Source organism: Ruditapes philippinarum, unplaced genomic scaffold (assembly GCF_026571515.1).
Source record: "Ruditapes philippinarum isolate M1 unplaced genomic scaffold, ASM2657151v2 ctg219_1_1_1_1, whole genome shotgun sequence".
In the NCBI taxonomy this organism is placed as follows: Eukaryota; Metazoa; Mollusca; class Bivalvia; order Venerida; family Veneridae; genus Ruditapes; species Ruditapes philippinarum.
Genome location: NW_026859162.1, coordinates 194,510 through 214,322, shown reverse-complemented (window position 1 = coordinate 214,322; position 19,813 = coordinate 194,510). Strand labels below are relative to the sequence as shown.

At 34.9% G+C, this 19,813-nt stretch overlaps 1 protein-coding gene across 1 annotated transcript in view; it reads right to left on the bottom strand.

Annotated features, from left to right (window-relative positions):
* The window catches only part of LOC132755474 (pyridine nucleotide-disulfide oxidoreductase domain-containing protein 2-like), a 46,141-nt gene that overhangs the window by 24,103 nt on the left and 2,225 nt on the right, over positions 1 to 19,813 (bottom strand). The window contains 10 exon segments of the mRNA XM_060746348.1: positions 606 to 665; positions 667 to 748; positions 4,567 to 4,664; positions 5,244 to 5,305; positions 8,550 to 8,706; positions 12,072 to 12,230; positions 12,508 to 12,581; positions 13,207 to 13,300; positions 15,676 to 15,695; positions 16,977 to 17,175. Of these exon segments, the coding sequence (XP_060602331.1) occupies positions 606 to 665; positions 667 to 748; positions 4,567 to 4,664; positions 5,244 to 5,305; positions 8,550 to 8,706; positions 12,072 to 12,230; positions 12,508 to 12,581; positions 13,207 to 13,300; positions 15,676 to 15,695; positions 16,977 to 17,109 (939 nt within the window). The 5' untranslated portion in view covers positions 17,110 to 17,175.

Here is a 19,813-nt window from a genome sequence, read left to right as displayed (position 1 = left end):
CACTGATTTTCTTAACAAAAATTTGCACACTCAATAAAATATACTATGCTCATTTTTGGATAAGACACTTTTAACTACAGAAATCTATTGAAATCTAGGAAATTGTTAGTTAATTTGTCAAATTTAAATAAAAGAATACACAAACTATTTTTGAGAAGTTGCATTCACTATTACTGGTCAAGTTAATTTGATCTTCATTTATAAAAAGTGTCAGTTATTTAATGACACTATGTATTTATACTGTGTTTACCAAAAGTATGTCAAGTTTAAAATGTAACATATCTTCTCTCTCTGTACTTTAAAAGATATTTATATTTATCTTAAGAATGTATAGTTTCAAATATCAAATTTGAGCATAATATATCTTTAAAGAAACAAAAAATAGCAGTTACATTACATTACGTTATAAAACTGTTTACATCATGAGACACAAATCCATTCAAATCTGTTCGTAAAAAAAGTTGCAACATAAAATCTTTTGACCTATACATATAATTATCTTTAATATAATATGTTTAAACTTAGAAAAGTATGAAGAAGTATCCAATTTATCAATAATGTATAATTCAAGATGTTAACGAAGTCACATCAACTGATCATCTAACCTTATTTGTGAAGATACTGGTCCCATGGTCCATGGCACAGTTGGCTATAGCTTGTGACAACAGACCCCATACCTCCTTCCACAATGCCCCAGGCCCCTTTCACACCCTCTAGCTCACCCATCACATGGTGGAGCAACACATACCTATTGAGAGTAGTGAAAGCTGGGTATTTTTAAATTTTCAATTTTAACTTTTTCTTTATTAACAATTGCTCATATTTTCCCTTATATACAAATATACATTATTTTCTTTATAAACAAACTGCATGATTTTATTTAAAAATCAGTCAACAACAAAATTTATTCATATGACTTTTCAATATAAACAAATCTATATAGTTTAAAACTTACACAACTGAACATTTGATGCTTTCAAAATTGTCTCATAAGACTTACATGGACATTGAATGAGTACTTGAATAGCATTAAATTGTACTTGTCTGTTTTCTACAAATTTCATGCTTTAGTCAAGAAGTGGGATATTTATATATAGTTTTAAAGCTAATTAATCATTAACTCATACCTTTTAAACTGTCATAGTTGATATACATAAAATTATGTTTTTGGGAAAAATAAAAAATAATGAGGTTTATAGCAGTTAAATTTTTTCCAGTTTTAGTTTCAAAAACATTCCAATGAAATTTTTTCTGAAGATGCTTTAACCCATTACCCCATGAGCATTTTGTGAAAAATGGCTGTTTTCATTGAAAAGTCTCCCGTTACAAGTTCAAGTTGCTATAAAACTATAAAAACTGCTTCAATACTAATCAAACTTGGCACAAATGTTGACTGGACCATTGCCTTTGTAACAACATGCTCAGTCTGAAATTTCCTGTTACCATGGCAACTAGGGGACATCTCAAAATTGCCAAAAATCACTATTTTGCGTTGATTTTTTCCATCAAAATTGATTTCAAAGTGCTGCCACTTCTCAATGGATTAAGATAGAGTCAAAGGCTTTTCAGCATTGGTTACACGTTACCTTATGATCGACCTGGGGCCATTTTTAGCCTCCCACAAGTCCAAAATTTTCTTGGCGATGAGGGGGACTTGAGGTGCCCCCTTCAAACCCCCCTAACAGAAGGGGGCACGTCCCCCTTCTGGCAAGCCCCTGATGTATCTTTTGGATGGGGGGCCGCGCCGAAAAATTGGTCAATTTTTTAAACAAAATTTCTCAAACAAAAAAAGTGTTTGGGAGTCTAAATAAGGCATTTTTTCACCATTTGAGAAAGCAAAAAGGGGGGGGGTGAAAAAGGCGTAGAAAGGCGTATATATCTGGTAATGGGTTAATAGGTAAAAAATTGAACACCTCAGTTCATCTGAGAGGTTCCAAATTTTTACAATATCTAACTAGAACGCCACTGTTATGGCGTGAATACCCCTGCATACTGCTTTGTCAGAATCAACAGTGGTCATTAAGAGCTCAAGGACAACCTCCCTGCCAAATCTGAGGGTAGTTAAAGCCAGTGCATTGCTAAGTTATGTATTCTACACAATGTAAGAAATTAGGATTTGAATCGACTAGGCTGGTTGGACTACCAGATTGGAATATTCACTAGCCCAAAAGACATTTCACTAGCACGATTCATTTGTAATCAACAGCTGTTTATATTGCCTCTGAAAATACAGTAGCCTGGTCGGGCTTGTTACTGTGAAAAGTTGGTAGCCCGAGGAGAAATTTAATAGTCGGGGCTATAAGACTACTGCTAATTTTGAACACTGCTACATGTTTTCAGTGGCAAAGATCAAAGTGACCTTTATCTTTGACCTACTGACCTCAAAACTGAAACTGCCACTGCATGACTTGAATATCTTACACCCTCATTCATGCAGATTTGCCTGGGGGTGTTTTATAATGAATAAATGAGAACATAATTATATGCTTCAAATGTGAAAATGGAGAGTGTAGGACAAAAGCCCCCCGGGGGAAAGCCCCCCCTTCTAAAAAATGACAAGGTGGACAAAAGCCCCCCCCCATGAAATTTTCACATAGGACAAAAGCCCCCCCCCCATCAAAAATACAGGTAGGACAAAAGCCCCCCCCATCTTTTTTCACAGGCACAGGTGCTCAAATTTCACACAAACTTTTAAATAAAAATTAAAAGAATTTGTTTTAATGTTTATTTATAATGTATATATTGAAGTGATAACAAAGTTTATGATAACAGATTAAATAATGCATGCATGCGATACTGAATTCATAGCTTTTCATATACACAACAAGGGTCAGAAGAGTAGTAATGTTTAATCACTTTTGCAAAGGGATCAACTTAATATCCTTAGCACTATGTCACCTACATGTGATGTCCATACATATCTTTTAAACACACAAAAAACACAACTTTAATACACTATATGTCAATTTGATTGACTATGGGGGGGGGGGGCTTTTGTCCTACCTTTACTTTTTTATGGGGGGGCTTTTGTCCTATGTGTAAATTTCATGGGGGGGGGGCTTTTGTCCACCTTGTCATTTTTAGACGGGGGGGCTTTCGTCCGGTGGGGCTTTTGTCCGAATCCCGAAAATGGAAAATGTAGTTGTAGAATGAAATGTTAATACTAACAATATGATCTTTGAATGAAATTCAACAGGTAAATGAAAACTACAGAGTTTATATATGGTTGAATGGTAAAGCTACACCAAGCACAAAGTGGTCACTGTCATAGATAGGTATCATATCAGAATTTATTCCTGCTGAATCAAAGTTTACATTAACCTTGTGAATAACTCCTCCTTTCCAATGTGTTGAAGTGTTGAAACATGGCTGGAAATGATAGTAATGTGATAGATTGGTGAAATCTTCACAAGTACTGTTGTTGTTGTATGTTGTATTGGTCTATGACAAATATGAAGATGTGCACCAAAGCATTCTTGAGCTTCTAAATGGGCAAGCTTTTTAGACTCAATGCCCCTATGACCTTGACCTCTAGTATCAAAATCAATACACTGTTGATGGGCATTCATAAGCATTTGAGCAGACAAGCTTATTGCAGTAAAAGCCCCTGTGACCTTGACCTTTGACACAGTCACCTACAAATCAATAGGGGTCATCTAGTGGTCATATCCAACCTCAATACCAAATATGAAGACTGTTGACCAAAGCATTCTTAAGCCATTGAGCGGACAATTTTTTTTAAGTAATTGCCCCCTGTGACCTTAGCTTTTGACCCAGTGACTTAAAAATCAAAAGGGGTCACCTAATGGTCATGATCAACCTCCTCACCAATTATGAAGACTGTGGGTCAAAGGATTCTTAAGTTATTCGGTGGACAAGCTTTTTTTTAGTCAAGGCCCTTCTGACCCTGACCTTTGATCTTGTGACCTCAAAATCAATAGAGTCATCTACTAGTCATAACCAACCTCAATACCAAATATAAAGACCATTGACCAAAATATTCTTAAGAAATTGAGTTGACAAGCTTTTTTAACTAAAAGCCCCTATTACCTTGACCTTTGACCTCAAAATCAATAGGGGCCATCTTTTAATCATGACCAATTTCAATACCAAATATGAAGACTCACAGTGCGTCAAAGTATTATTAAGTTATTGGGTGGATAAGGAAAATCCGACAAAGGGCCAGGCAGACAAGCTGATTCCAGTATACCCCCCCCTTACAACTTTGTTGTGCGGGGGTATAATTACCTTGCCAAAAGTGGCAGCCATTTTGGGAGTCAATATTCTATATAATGTAAATATGAAAAAAATCAATACAAACAACTGATTTTAATGAGTTATCAAATTCATGTTTATATGAAGGAAAATATTACTATAGCACCAATATGTAAAAGATTATTATTAGACTTCATTAAGATGATACTAGAATTATGAGAGATTTTTTTATCTTATCTTACACATCAAATACCTTGGGAATGACCCTCAAAATGGTTGCGGGGGGAGATAATTATTGCTATGTTTAACCCATCAATAAAATCATTACAATACAATAGTAAGACAACTGACCCACTTCCTGGTGTCTCTGGGCTAATCATAGCACCAATCACTGCATCTGTCGCCAGTGTGGCCTTCAAAGGTTCAGACTCAAACCATTTGTCAAGCACCTTTAAAATATATTCAAAATTCAAACCAAGCAATAGTGGTAAACATGATCCAGTAAAGAGGTATTGTCTACCTCCTATGTAAAAGGTAAAAAAATATGACCCCTCTCCTATTTAATAATATTTATATAAATGATACCAGTACATTTCTAAACTGTGCTAGATTCAGACCATCCAGTGTCAGTCACACCAGCAATGTCAAGGTCATATAACAAGTTTTCCAATTTCACTGGAAGGGAACCCTCCATGCATTATTTCAGGAACAAGCCAGCATCTGTGTAGAACCACTGATCTTCCATTATTCATCTGGATAACTTCCTCACACCAAATAAACCACACAAGTTTCTGACATGATTCTAACGGCAGTGAAATGCATGAGATCAAAAGTATGTGTCCTATGACCAAAATCAGCAATAATGGCCAAATGGACTAGAAAATTTAACATTCCAATAATTTTTCAATGAAGGGGCAGTGCAAAATTGGTCACTGTCCTTAGTTCTTAAAGCAGACAACATTTCCTTGTATAACTAAAATATTCTTAAGGGAGATAATATTAAAATCATGCAAGAAAAGATATGTTACTTTAGTGGCTGGTGCTGTCATTAAATCATAGAAGTCTTTGCTGTCCTTGCCTAGCTTCACCACTAAAAAAGAGACAGAAAAAGTATTGATCAAAGGCACTTCTGTTTCAAAATATATTACTCAATCACTTTTAATGATAACAAGAGCGTTCACAGGAGACAGCGAAGCTCGACTAATAAAATACTGGACGCAGTAAGAAGGACAAAACTATGAAAAAAAAATCAATTATGTATAATTATGTATTAAGTTAAAGTAAAAAAATTACATTTGTTAACATAAATTCCAAGTTCAAGGGAGTATTATTCTGGAAATAGTCATGCTAGAGCTATGAACCTTGTCACACAACATGTGTGTAATGATAAGAAATATATTTGAAGTTTGAAGTAGATACCTTAAAAAGTAAAAAAGTTATAATATTTCTTAAAGGAAATTCTAAGTTAAAAAAAGGATAAATCTGAAAATATTGCTTCAAGAGTTATGAACCTTGTCACATAAGATGTAATTGATGATAAGAAATAAGTATTTGAAGTTTGAGGTAGATACCTTCAAAACTAAAGAAGTTATAGTAAAAAATAACACTTTACAAGTAAAAAAATCTAAATTTGTGGAGAGATAATTCTTGCAATATTGGTGCTAGAGTTATGAACCTTGTCACATAACATGTGGTTAATGATCAGGAACATAAATTTGAAGTTAGAAGTTGATCCCTTAAGAAATAAATAAGTTACAGTAAAAAATAGTATTTTTTAAGGAAAATTCTAAGGTCAAGGGAAGATAAATCTGAAAATATTGGTGCTAGAGTTATGAACCTTGTCACATAAGATGTGGTTGATGATAAGGAACATATAATTGAAGTCGATACCTTAAGAAATAAAAAAAAAGTTAGAGTGAAAAATATTTTACTGCAACAAAACTTTAATCTGAAATCAGGACGCTGACGCCGGGGCGAGTAGGACAGCTCTCCATATACTTCGTATAGTCGAGCTAAAAATCATTAAATAGCATATTTTTTCTTTGGCTGGGTTTACGTTGCTCCAACACAGTATATATCATATGGCAACGATCCAGCTTTACTTGTGGAAGAAGTCCTCAGGTGCTCCTTTATGCATTATTTCAGGCAATGACAGGCACCTAAGTAGAACCATGTGAAAGAATTTGAAGAAAGCTGGTGGGGATCAAACTGCATGGTGAGAGGCAAGTGGTTTGAAGTCAACGACCTTTACCACTTGGCCACAGCACCCCGCCTAACAATGATTAGCCTTGTATAGAGAAATATCGGTTCTGATAATGATGCATTCTTACTATATCTTTTTGGCAGCTCAAGCCTAATTAATTTTATTCTGATATTTTTTATACGAAAATGGACAGTTTCAAGACAAGTAAATCACATAAAATAATTATCTTATAACTGTTTGTAATACAAAAGAACGCTGATGCTTCAATAAACAAGTATCCTACTTCAGCTATATATTTGCATCTTTATGTGCAAATCAAGCATGTCAAGGTGTGAAGTATGTCACTGCAAAAATCATTATAAGTTTGCTATTAAAAACTTCATTACTGCGGTAAATGGTTGATTTGGACCTTAATATGTAGTTTCTTGTAACTGACAAGTATGCTATTAACAAAGATTTCTATTAAATAAGAAAAGGAAAAATATGGACCTAGGGAAATTGTTTCTTATAACCAAGTGTATGCTGTATCTGAAATCTCTATAAGTGAATTCCACTGTAATATATATTTGCTCCAACACTAATCATTTGAACTTTCAAACCTGATCTCTGGCTCATTCAGCAAGAAAAAAAAGGTGAAATTTACATCTTTCTGTCATACACAAAAACACAACAAATGTTACAGGTTGACTGGCTTAATGCCTAATATCACACTAACATGGCAGTGGTAATATTATAATTAACAAGCAAATTCGTTGAATTTATATCCCCCGCCGAGTACTGGTTATTATTAACACAACAACTGAAGACATAAGGCTTTATTTATATATTAATCATGGCATAAACAGTAATATTCTTGACTTGATAAATATTCAGGGAAATAACAGAGCCATAACTTTGTGCTAAATAGTAAAATCTTGAAATGCCAATGAGATGTATGCATACTACATAACTAATCAAGGGCCATAAATCTGAGTTATAAGTATCTGACTGGAACAAGGTGACTATATGCACATCTCCTCTTAGTATCCCATAAAGTTTCATTGAATTCCAGCCGGTGGTAGCAGAGAAGTAGCGAGGAAACAAATATTTTTCTATATGGATACTGCATAACTAATCAAGGGCCATAACTCTGAGTTAAAGTGTCTGACCGGAACAAGCCGATGATATGCGCATCTCCTCTTGGTATTGAAGGTTCCCATAAAAGTTTTGTTGAATTCCAGCCAGTAGTTGCAGAGAAGTAGTGCGGAAACGATTTTTACTCTATATGCATACTTCATAACTAATCAAGGGCTATAACTCTGAGTTAAAGGGTCTGACCGAACAAGCCGACGATATGCGCATCTCTTCTTGATATTGATGATTCCCATAAAGTTCCGTTGAATTCCAGCCAGTAGTTGCAGAGAACTACTCCGGAAATGATTTTTTACTCCATATGCATATTGCATAACTAATCAAGGGCCATAACTCTGAGTTAAAGTGTCTGACCCGAACAAGCTGACGACATGCGCATCTCCTCTTGGTATTTTTTGAAGGTTCCCATAAAGTTTCGTTGAATTCCAGCCAGTAGTTGCAAGAGAAGTAGCGCGGAAAACGATTTTTACTTCCATATGCATACTGCATAACTAATCAAGGGCCATAACTCTGAGTTAAAGTGTCTGACGGAACAAGCCGATGATATGCGCATCTCCTCTTGGTATTGATGATTCCCATAAAGTTTCGTTGAATTCCAGCCAGTAGTTGCAGAGAAGTAGCGCGGGAAACAATTTTTACTCTATATGCATACTACATAACTGATCAAGGGCAATAACTCTGAGTTTAAGTGTCTGACCGGAACAAGCCGACGATATGCGCATCTCCTCTTGATATTGATGATTCCCATAAAGTTTCGTTGAATTCCAGCCAGTAGTTGCAGAGAACTACTCCGGAAACGAAATTCGGACGGACGGACGGACGGACGGTCAGATGCGCATCTCCTCTTGATATTGATGATTCCCATAAAGTTTCGTTGAATTCCTGCCAGTAGTTGCAGAGAACTACTCCGGAAACGAAATTCGGACGGACGGATGGACGGACGGACAACGCCAAAACTATATCCCCCTCCCGATTCCATCGGCGGGGGATAACAACTTACTGCATTGGAAGAGATTTTTGACTGAGTGATACAGTTTTATTTTATCACGTAGTGTTCTATGGTTCAGTAGTAGAGGAAGGTGAACTGGTGGAGAATCCAGGATCGGGTCAAGACTGCCAACTATTCTGTTTAACATTTCTTCAAACTCTTCAAATTTCTGTACAGAAAAAAAGAAAGATAAAATTTGAATTCTGTGGATACAGAAATTCTAAAATTATAATTTTATTTCTTATGCCTACTTCAACAGAGGTTTGGTTGCATGCATCCCAAAGAATCTATTTTGGATCTGAATTGTCAGTGGTTTGTTTTGGTGTAAATTTAGTACAATAAATATGCTCGGGGGATTACTAATTATTGCATGTTGTCAAATAAATTATATCTATTTTTTTCTTCACTTATTGGAATAAAACCTAGGCTGTGGCCTGAATGACATAAAGGCAGCCATGTTATTGTAAAAATTCATGAGCTTATCATGTACAGTCAAATTTGTCATATATGACTTTCCATAAAGCCCATCTCACACAGAACACACGGCTTACACGGTTGGCCACCCGTGTAAACCGTACATACAGCCGAACCAACCGTAGCGTTATCCGAGTTACAGTCGGGCCATTCGAGTGTATCCGTGTAAGCCGTGTATGATTTTTAAAACTTTTAAAAAACTGACACGAATGTCATGTCTGTGTATGATCGTATAAGCGACCGTACAATACCGTAAGAGGCCGTGTGAGACCGTATGAGACCCGTACATACAACCGTATTTCAAGTCCACTACGAGTGAGTCCAACCGTGTCAAGATCGTATATAAATCGTAAGGAATCGTTCGAGACCGTCCTAAAGTCCTACATCCAACACTCGATTAACACCCGAATATCACACGATCACGGTACGATTCACACGAGTGCATACACGGTTTTACACGATTGCCATACGACCAATACGGTTCAGGTACGAATCATACATGGCAGACACGGTTTATTACGCAGCTTCTACTTATTTCTGAGAGTTTTCTTTAAAATAAATGACTTTATTATTAAGGCGTTGCATATTAAATATTTTAGAATTATCCCTTTGCAAAAATTAATTTCCCATAGTCCCTTAATTGGTCTTGGTCCCTATTAAATCATCTGTTCTTGCCACGGAACCGAACCAACTTCAGACATGAAGTAACCCCTGAGGTAGTTTCTTTGTTGCTTTCCAAGGTTATTGTCTACTTTACGACCAACAGGTACTCCTGCGTCCGCTAGTTTACTCATCTCTAGCCATACTAGGGCATGGTTTGGTCCTCTTGGTCGGCATTGGCTGTTACACCAGGCTATCGTATCCTGAAAAGCTTGTGCAACATGACACAGGTAAGGACTAGGGACTTCACACTTTCTGTTTTCTTATAAACTTTCGCATGAAGCAGACATTGAAATCTGTTGGCCAATATTCCGATGCATTCTCCACCACTCTTCTGGCACGAGACAGTCTGTAATTAAATATGCGCTCATCGTGGCCAAGGTCCATCCTTGAGTAGGGTTCATTATCAAGGTCATCAATGGAAATGCATTGTCTCCCAGGAAAAAGTAGGGCAGGTTTTCGTTCAGGCCTGGCATCGGCTCTTGATCAGGAAAACCTAATTAACCACCTTCCACCAACTCCCTCAATTCAGATTTGTTGAACACTCGACAATCGGATGCTGAACCATACTCCGCCACTGATGCCAATAAGAACTTGTAGTCGGCATCTGCCAATGCCGAAAGGATCATGAAGAAAAATCCTTGTAGTTGTGGTAGAGTGATCCATATTTTGGTGGAGCCTTGATAGGAATATGTTTGCCTTCCAGGGCACCACAAGCATGGGGAAAATTCCACGTGATGTTGAACCTGTCACTGACTTCCCTCCATTTACCTTGCTAAATAAGTGGAAGCTTAACGTGGGCTTTTAATGTGTCGACTATGGCCTTCAGGACGGTCGGTATGAATTTGGAGATTGTATTGTCTGCAACACGGAAACTGTACATGTAGCACCAGTGGCCTTGTGTCTGAGTGTGATTGCAAGCATGAGTTCAGGCCCCTATTGTTCTCTGAAAAAAAATAATAGTTAAGAAATATTTATCAGCGACATTTGTTTTAAAATTCTCACATGTATATCTATACATATTTCTACTATCGATCATTGAGATTAGTATTAATAGTTCATGCTATTTATACTTTGCTATTGATTATTTTTCCCTGGAAAAAATATAATATTAGTGTTAACCTCTAATCGGTTGTCCTCTTAGATATCTTTGGCCCAACGCGTCTCACCAACTCCTTAAACAATTCAGCATCAACACGGAGGAAGTTCTTGTAATACATAGGGTCCTCTCTGTTAAGTTCTTGTAGCAGAGTCTCATATTGACCAAACATGGTCTTTCTGTTGAGCCATTATATTGTCAAAATTTGCCTCCTTCTCCTCTGCCTTATGTTGGCTTGATTTTGTCACTCCTCACGCCTTCTGGCCAAAATAATATCAATTTCTATTTGAGTCTAACCATTATTTCTAGCTCCCTTATTCAGTTGTTTGTTGCATCTGCTATTGTTTTTATTTTTCGACGAGAATTCGAAAATTTATGAAGCCAAGCCATCAAAATGGGTCAATTTATATCAAAACATACACGAATGTGTGATAACTCGAACAAAAGTCGGCAGGATCCTATGTTAACCCTGTAAAAGTCGAGTGAATCGAGTAAAAGTTGTGATTAATCGTACCAGACCGTATCAGACCGTAGTTGGAACCGTACAACATTCGTATGTATTCGTATGCAAATCGTTTTCAAACCTTGCTTGACCGAGTATATCCGTGCTTTATTCGCACATACTCGTGCTATATTCGAGTCTTACTCGTACCAACTAATCTCCAGGCATGGTTGGAGCCCAATACTCGTACCAGTCAACCCGTGTATAACCGAGTATACCGTATGAAAACCGAGTGTCCAACCGTGTTTTGTGTGAGACGGGCTTAAGACCATCTGTAAAAAAAAGCTCACATATGACAGAAAGTCTGTCAATCCTGGTCCACAAAAAGTGTAGTCATGATAATGTATAATATTGCTATACATGTATACATTTATACTTGTTAAAAATATATGATAATTGTTAAAAATATATGATAATTTTTATTTCTATTCGATGTAAAACAGTTTAAAATTTTTATGTATTTAAAGCATTTTCTTCAAGGTAAAACTAATGTACACCTAATTTTTTCAACATAACCATTATTATTTTTCTGCTTATTTTTTACACTCAATGGCTGCAAAAAATCATGGTCCTAAGTCTGACCCAAAAGTGAGCTGGTTGTTTTGATGTCTTTATAGATAGATTAACGTAGAGCAGTTTTAAATAAAATCATATACTTTAAGAAATTGTAAGAGTCGCTAGCAAGTTGTCTGTATATATAATTTCAAGCATTTTATAAACCTTGTGCAATAAGTCATGAAATAATGTAAATCATTAGAGATTTTTTTTTTCAACTGAAGCATTAACACAAATAATTTACCCTGGCATCTCTCTCAGAAAACTGTGCAATTTGAGCCCTATTTTTAGTTGAGTCTCTTCCAAGAAGTAAAGATTTGACCTGTTGACCTCTGATTGTCTGTGGCTCAAGTAATGGTGTATAGGCATTAGGGTCCCTCAGAAATACTTTCAGGCCATATTTCTATAAAATAAAGAATCAAATAAATGTAATTATACTGAAAACACTCATGCTTGCATGGGGAACTTAAAATGTGCTTAATCAAAATTAGCTTACTTTTTTCATAGTGGGGTAGAATTTCCATGATACAAATAGTAGATCTTGATAATTTTTGCAGAATAAATTCAAGTCTTCACTTGAATTGAGAATACTTATACATTTCCTAGACCATCAATTGATTTTTTTTAAAACAAAATATGACTAGAAATAAATTTGTAAATATATGAAAACTTTTCCTCACCTTTAACTCAAGATCTTTATATACAATAGGTCTCAGTAAACTCAAAACATATGAAGCCCTTGAAAACTTGTATCCTGAAATAAAGCACAAAATATTAAGACCTACAATGATTACAAAGAACTAGATAATGTCAAAAAATAAAAGTTCAGTTTAACAGAATATCAGGTTTTCAATTTCAATTTTTTATCACATATGAACAAGCTTAAAGAAAAATTAAATTAATCAGAAATAATCATGCATTCTTGAACAATTTATCACTTCTTATCTGCAACCACAAAATTTAATATTTCATACATTCCAGTTCATGAACTGGTACATGCAAATCAAATTCTTCTCAGTAAACATTTTAAAGCAGAGTTATCCAGCTTTAAATAATTATGGAATCATCAAATTCTATTATTACGTCTCATTTTTTTTCAATAATGTTTATTTCCCATAAACCAACAGATTTTTCCAAGCTTATCGGACAGTACAAACAAACTTTTACCATTACAGCTCTACTAGCACTACCATTCATATTAGATTAGTAAAGCTGTTGAGCTTATTTTCAAAGCTGTAACTGTAAATGTTTGTCCATTCCCTTCAGTAGTTTTGGAGATACCAACTTGCACTCAAAAACTTGATCAAAGTGTGACACTGACACCTGGGTGTGTATAATAGCTCTTCCTTTTCATTGAAATGACAGGCTGAAATTTAAACCTGGAACAATTTCCTCTGTCACAGCTGCACCACCAATCACATGTCTTCTTTCAAGTACACAAACATCTAGGCCTTGTTTCTGTAGATATGCTGCCTACAAACAAATAAAACAACAAAACATATCAACATGTGCTGAGAAAAAAAATCATAAAACAAACATTATACATTGTGCATACTCTTGCTGTATGCTTGTTTTTTATTGTTTTTTTTATTATTGTTGTTGTTTTTTTCTAATTATATCATAATTATAACTGACATGCAACATTCTGTGGGTGGATAACAAATGGAATGGGGAGTGGTAAATTTTATGGTTTATCTGAGTAATAGTTTGAAACTAGCATCTATGTTGCTAATACATTGCTTACAAATATAGATGCACTAATGTTGAAACTTGATTAAACTAAGGAATAATATAAACAAACTAAAAAGATACACAATATTGTCAATACAAAATTGATTTGCAGATTGATAAAATCATGCATGCTACATTTCAATGTTGACAAACTGGTTAGTTTTTATTTAGGCTAAAATGTGCTTGACAGAAAGTTAAATGTTCCAAGTCCATTCCACATGTGCATGATCAAACACAAGCAAATACAGTGTACCAAGAAAGGAAAGCCCAATAATTAGGAAAACATAACAATAAATTTTGTACACACTTTTAAATCAGGCTTTTATCTTACATAAAAAATTATTTAATTCTTAGTTTTATTCCTTCAACAAGTCTTTCCTTACAGTTACACCTATTTAATATAGTGCTTTAAAATACTGATTGTATAGAATGCATTTGAAAGAGAAGTCAAGAATCTCAGTTGCTTCAGACGTAATGTTGTCCAACAAATTGTCATAGGAGAACACATGTTATGCTGAAAATTCAAACTGACATATTACACAAAATTCTGTCTACTTAAATTTCTACCTATTCAACTATGTATTGAAGAAATCTCTACCTATTCCACTAAGTATTGAAGAAATCTCTACCTATTCAATTAAATATTGAAGGCTCATAGGGAAGACTGAGCACATCCAACTGTGTTGCCTCTTATTATTACATTATTATTATTTAATTCATTATAAACTTAGTATTGAACTAAGTCTTCAAAATAAGTATTGAAATCAGTGGAAGGAAAGAGCTAGGTCTTTAGAGCATTACTTTAGGCACCATGAGGTAAAAATGTGGTACATGACATGTTATTACATAACCATTGGCTCCACACAAATGTACTAGTAAATCTGCAGAATAACAGTCACATTGTTCACAAGATCCAACTACCTTCAATTACATGCTTCATATCAAATAAAATCATTTTAGGTGAAAGAAAGGAGAATTGAAGTCTGCCTTCACCATTTTGCTAAACAGCTACATTGTAATCTGTGCAGAGTACTATTCTTATCGAAATATGTGCTTTGAAGATGAAGATCTGGTGAAACTTATTGGCATGACAAATTACAGTAATACTATGTAAGATATTAAAAGAGAGGCTATAACTTCTGTGATTTTACTTTTGGGGCACAAACCTGTATATAAAAACTCTCCATGACAAGGGACAAGTACTATTTTAAACTATAAACAAAAGCAGATATAAAATCTTCATCTTGAACTGTTATCACAAGATTCATATTTGTATCTGAAACAGTGCATGTGTAAAAACATTAAAGAAAATCAATGACCCCCGGGGCGGGGCCAATTTTGACCACCAGGGCTTTATTTGAACAAACTTGGTAGACACTCACTAAAAGATGTTTCATGCTTAATATCTAAGCTCTAGCTCTTTGGGTTTTTCTTAAATGAAGATTTTTTAAGTTTTTTCTTTTGGTTGTCATGGCAACCAGAGTTCTGCATGGAATTTAATTCTTTGAGCTAAAAAAAGAATATTTGGCAGCACTGCATAAGTATCTAATATCACTAAATAAAATAAAGAGCCCTTAAACTGTTAGTTGGAATCAATTTAAATATTGCTTTTACAACTATTTGCATAGTTTTTTTATTTGCATGTAAATGTAAATTTGGGCCTTGCCACAACATTATTCATATTATCCTGAATATTTTCGTTTAATTAAATATTTGATAAAAATTGGTATATTATTTCAGTTTTTTTAACCTTGTACTTCTACATGGTTTAACCAATAGTTCTAATTATGTTGTTGTTTTCCCTGGTTATACCCAACTTATTTTTGTCCACGAAATACTTGCTTTACTAAATTTCATATGATATGTAATGGAGAATAAGGAATACAACACCCTAATATAAAACCTATTTAATACAAGCTGTTTCCTCTTTTATTATCTTTATTATCATGCATAACTACATATATGTAAGATTTTCAAAGTATGTGTTACACTTTTAATATTGCTGATTAAATTGAGAACATTGTCAGAGTTTCATGCTGGAGAGCCGTGCAAAGTTTCTGATAGAATTTGGTATGATGGGAATGAATACACATTATAAAGATATAAAATATACATACAGACACCAAACCATTATGTCCTGAAATACATGTATTACTGATGCTAAAATTGTAGCTCTTCATAAAATTAAACAATATAAAGCTATATCTTATGATAACCTCTTATTTAAAGTTATAAAAACTTTAAAATATATACAGATTCTAGAACGACTTTGTTGTACTGCCAGGAACCCAGGTCTACCAAGTTATTGCTGGCTGGGGCCAGTTAGGTCCATTCTTAGTATAAGTGCTGGAGCCCACCTGGTCACATATAGTAAAAAATAAGTAGTCAATTTGCAAATTCTTAAAAGTCCTTTTAATATGCTAATGCTTACACTGAACAGTCTTCTTAATGGTACATTAATAAATATTGACATGATATTCTTATAAAATTTATATCATCTTTACTTTATGATTGATTGTAGAAATAGTTGGTTCATAGAATGCTTTGTTAAATTAACACACATAAATGGTACACATAAGTACTGTACATAAACAGAATAAAATGTTCTAGAACAAAATATCATGCTACTTTTTAAATATTTAAGTTTTAACTGTTTAGCAATGGTATCATGAACTCACCATTTTTTCTCAATACATGAATACAAATACACAGTGATTTAAATGACTTTCATAAATTGGCCATTAATCTGATAAAATAAAACTATTATGATCTGACATCATATCAGGGCCAAAAACCCTTTTTGTAGAGGCCAAATATAGGTTGTTTCCCCAACCAAACTAGCCTCTTTTGTTCCCAAGTTTAGTCAAAATTCTCCAGTTTTTTTAAATGTCCCATAGAATTTAGAACAAAATTAAATGAAAGTATTGAATTAAGGTCTTTTACTGCCTTATTAGTATTTCCCAGTGCTTTTCTATTTTGAAGAACTTGTTAAAAGTTTGTGTTAAATTTGAAACCCCCTTTCCCAAAGAATGCCAAAATCACGCATATTTTACCCAATGAGGCCCCTTCCCCAAAAATTTTGTTTTGGGCCCTGCATATGAGTAGTACATAATGCCTTAAATCAAAATAACAACATTTCATTAGAATTGTCATACAAAACAATTTCACCAACAATCATGTCTTTACAAAGCCTTTGATTTCAACATTAATAAAGCTGTATTGTTATTTCATGCAATTATGATAATAATACATGTTGGAATGTTATACAAGTTACAATACATACAAAATATAACAATACATCATGCAGTCTATTGTCAGTCCTATTTTGAAATATCAATTTTTGTAAACCATGTGCTTCTTACATTAGTTAAGGGTTGACTGTATAATTGCTTTATCAAACCATATATGATAATCATACCTGCACCAATAACTACCGCATCATATGAAGTCTTAAGCTCCTTCTTGTCTACACCAACTGTTGAACTATATAGTCGAGATAAAACAGGTCTGCTATGTTCACCCAACAACCTCCTCAACTTTAACAAAGTCATTCTTTCTGAGTGTCAAAAAGTATCAGCCTATTTCAAGATTCCATAAAGTTCTTCAATTCACTGAGACTGAAAAGATGTAAATTTAAACAGTGTAAAATTCTAATTAATCAGTTCACAAGCATCAGAACCATTTCAAATCAAGAAGCAGTCTATGCTAAAGACCTCTGAATTTTACTGAACAGTAGGTCCTGTAAACTGAAAATTTTTACTGGACCAAAACCGTAACATTGACCTTGGCCCAAGGGGGCTCAAATGCAATACCAACTGGGGTCTTCATATAAGCTGGCTACTGGAATCCTTCATATTACCGGACAAAATGTGATATTTTTATGCTAGAACTTTTATTTCAAACCATAAACAAGAGGGCCATGATTGCCCTGAGCCGTGAGGTCGCTCACCTGTACATAGGCCCCCGAAGCGGGGCCAGTTTAAACCCCGGGGCTTTTATTTGAACAAACTTGGTAGACAACCATTAGAAAAAGTTTCATGCTAAACATCTAAGGTCTAGCTTGTTTGGATTTTTAAAAGAAGATTTTTTTCTTTACACATATAGTTAAAAACAATGACACACCTGTCGCAGGGCCAGTTTTGACCCCAGGGCTTTTATTTGAACAATATTTGTAGACACTTACTAGAAAATGTTTCATGCTTAATATCTAAACTCTAGCTATTCGTGTTTTTTCAAAGAAGATTTTTAAGTTTTTGCTATACTCGTATAAGGAAAATCAATGTCCCCTGGGGCGGGGCCAATTTTGACTCCAGGGCTTTTATTTGAACAAATTTTGAAGACACTCACTAGAAGATGCTTCGTGCTTAATATCTAAACTCTAGCTATTTGAGTTTTTTCAAAGAAGATTTTTTAATTGTTGCTATAGTTTTACACATATAGGGAAAATGAATGACCTCCGGGGTGGGGCCAATTTTGACCCCAGGGCTTTTATTTGAACAAACTTTGTAGACACTCACTAGAAGATGTTTCATGCTTAATATCTAAACTCTAGCTATTTGCTTTTTTCCAAAGAAGATTTTTTAAGTTTTTCCTATACACATATAAGGAAATTTGGAAAATCAATGACCCCCTGGGCCGGGCCAATTTTGACCCCAGGGCTCTTATTTGAACAAACTTGGTAGACATCCATTAGAACATGTTTCATGCTAAATATCTTAGCTCTACCTCTTTGGGTTCTTTAAAAGAAGATTTTTAAGTTTTTACTATATGCATATGGGGAAAATCAATGACCCACTGGGGCCGGGCAAAGTTTGACCCCAGGGCTTTTATTTAAACAAACTTGGTAGACACCCATTAGAAGATGTTTCATGCTAAATATCTTAGCTCTAGCTCTTTGGGTTCTTTAAAAGAAGATTTTTTAAGTTTTTACTATATGCATATAGGGAAAATCAATGACCCCCTGGGGTGGGGCCAATTTTGACCCAAGGGCTTTTATTTGAACAAACTTGGTAGACATCCATTAGAACATGTTTCATGCTAAATATCTTAGCTCTAGCTCTTTTGGTTCTTTAAAAGAAGATTTTTTAAGTTTTTACTATATGCATATAGGGAAAATCAATGACCCCCTGGGGCGGGGCAAATTTTGACCCCAGGGCTTTTATTTGAACAAACTTGGTAGACACCCATTAGAAGATGTTTCATGCTAAATATCTTAGCTCTAGCTCTTTTGGTTCTTTAAAAGAAGATTTTTTAAAGTTTTTACTATATGCGTATCGGGAAAATCAATGACCCCCTAAGGCGGGGCCAATTTTGACCCAAGAGCTTTTATTTGAACAAACTTGGTAGACATCCACCAGAAGATGTTTCATGCCAAAAATCTAAGCTCTAGCTTATTGGGTTTTTTAGAAGAAGATATTTTAAGTTTTTTCTTTTGGTTGCCATGGCAACCTGAGTTCTGCATGGAATGGAATTCTTTGAACAACTTTGTTAAGGCTTCACACAAGGAACATCCCTGTGAAGTTTCATTATGATCTGCCTTATGGTTTCAGAGGAGATAACGTTTTAAAAGTGTGAACTGACAACAGACGATGTACGACGGACGACAGACGAAGAGTGATCCTAATAGCTCACCCTGAGCATATGCTCAGGTGAGCTTAAAACAAGAGCAACATTGTCACAATATACGCCCGTCACAGAAGCTTTTGAGAGAGAATTGTGGGCATATACAGATATGCATATAGGAGATCATTATGCTCTGGGTAACATTTGGAAAATATCTGGATATATAATCATCTCTAGTGATTTTTTTATCTGAACTTTGACCCCTATTTGTGACATTGACCTTAGCCGCAGGGACCTAAATTTTGCGGGCGACACTCCGCCTCACAATAATGAACATTTGTGCCAAGGTATACTGAAATCCCTTTATGCATGTAGAAGTTTTGCTCTGGACATGGGTTTTTCAATGACCTCCAAGTGTGACCTTGACCTTTGACTTAGAGACCTTGTTCATGCACCAGACACAGCTTCTCATAGTGGTGAACATTTGTTTGAAGTTTCATTACAATCTCTCTGTATGTGTAGGAGATATGCTCTGGACAAAATCTCTATATTTTATCATCTTTAGTGACCTTCACATTCATCTTTTGTGACCTTGACCTTGCATATGTTAATCAAAATTACATGTTTCACACCAGTACTCATGATAATGACCATTTGTGTTTCAATCCCTCAAAAAATGATGACTAAATGGTC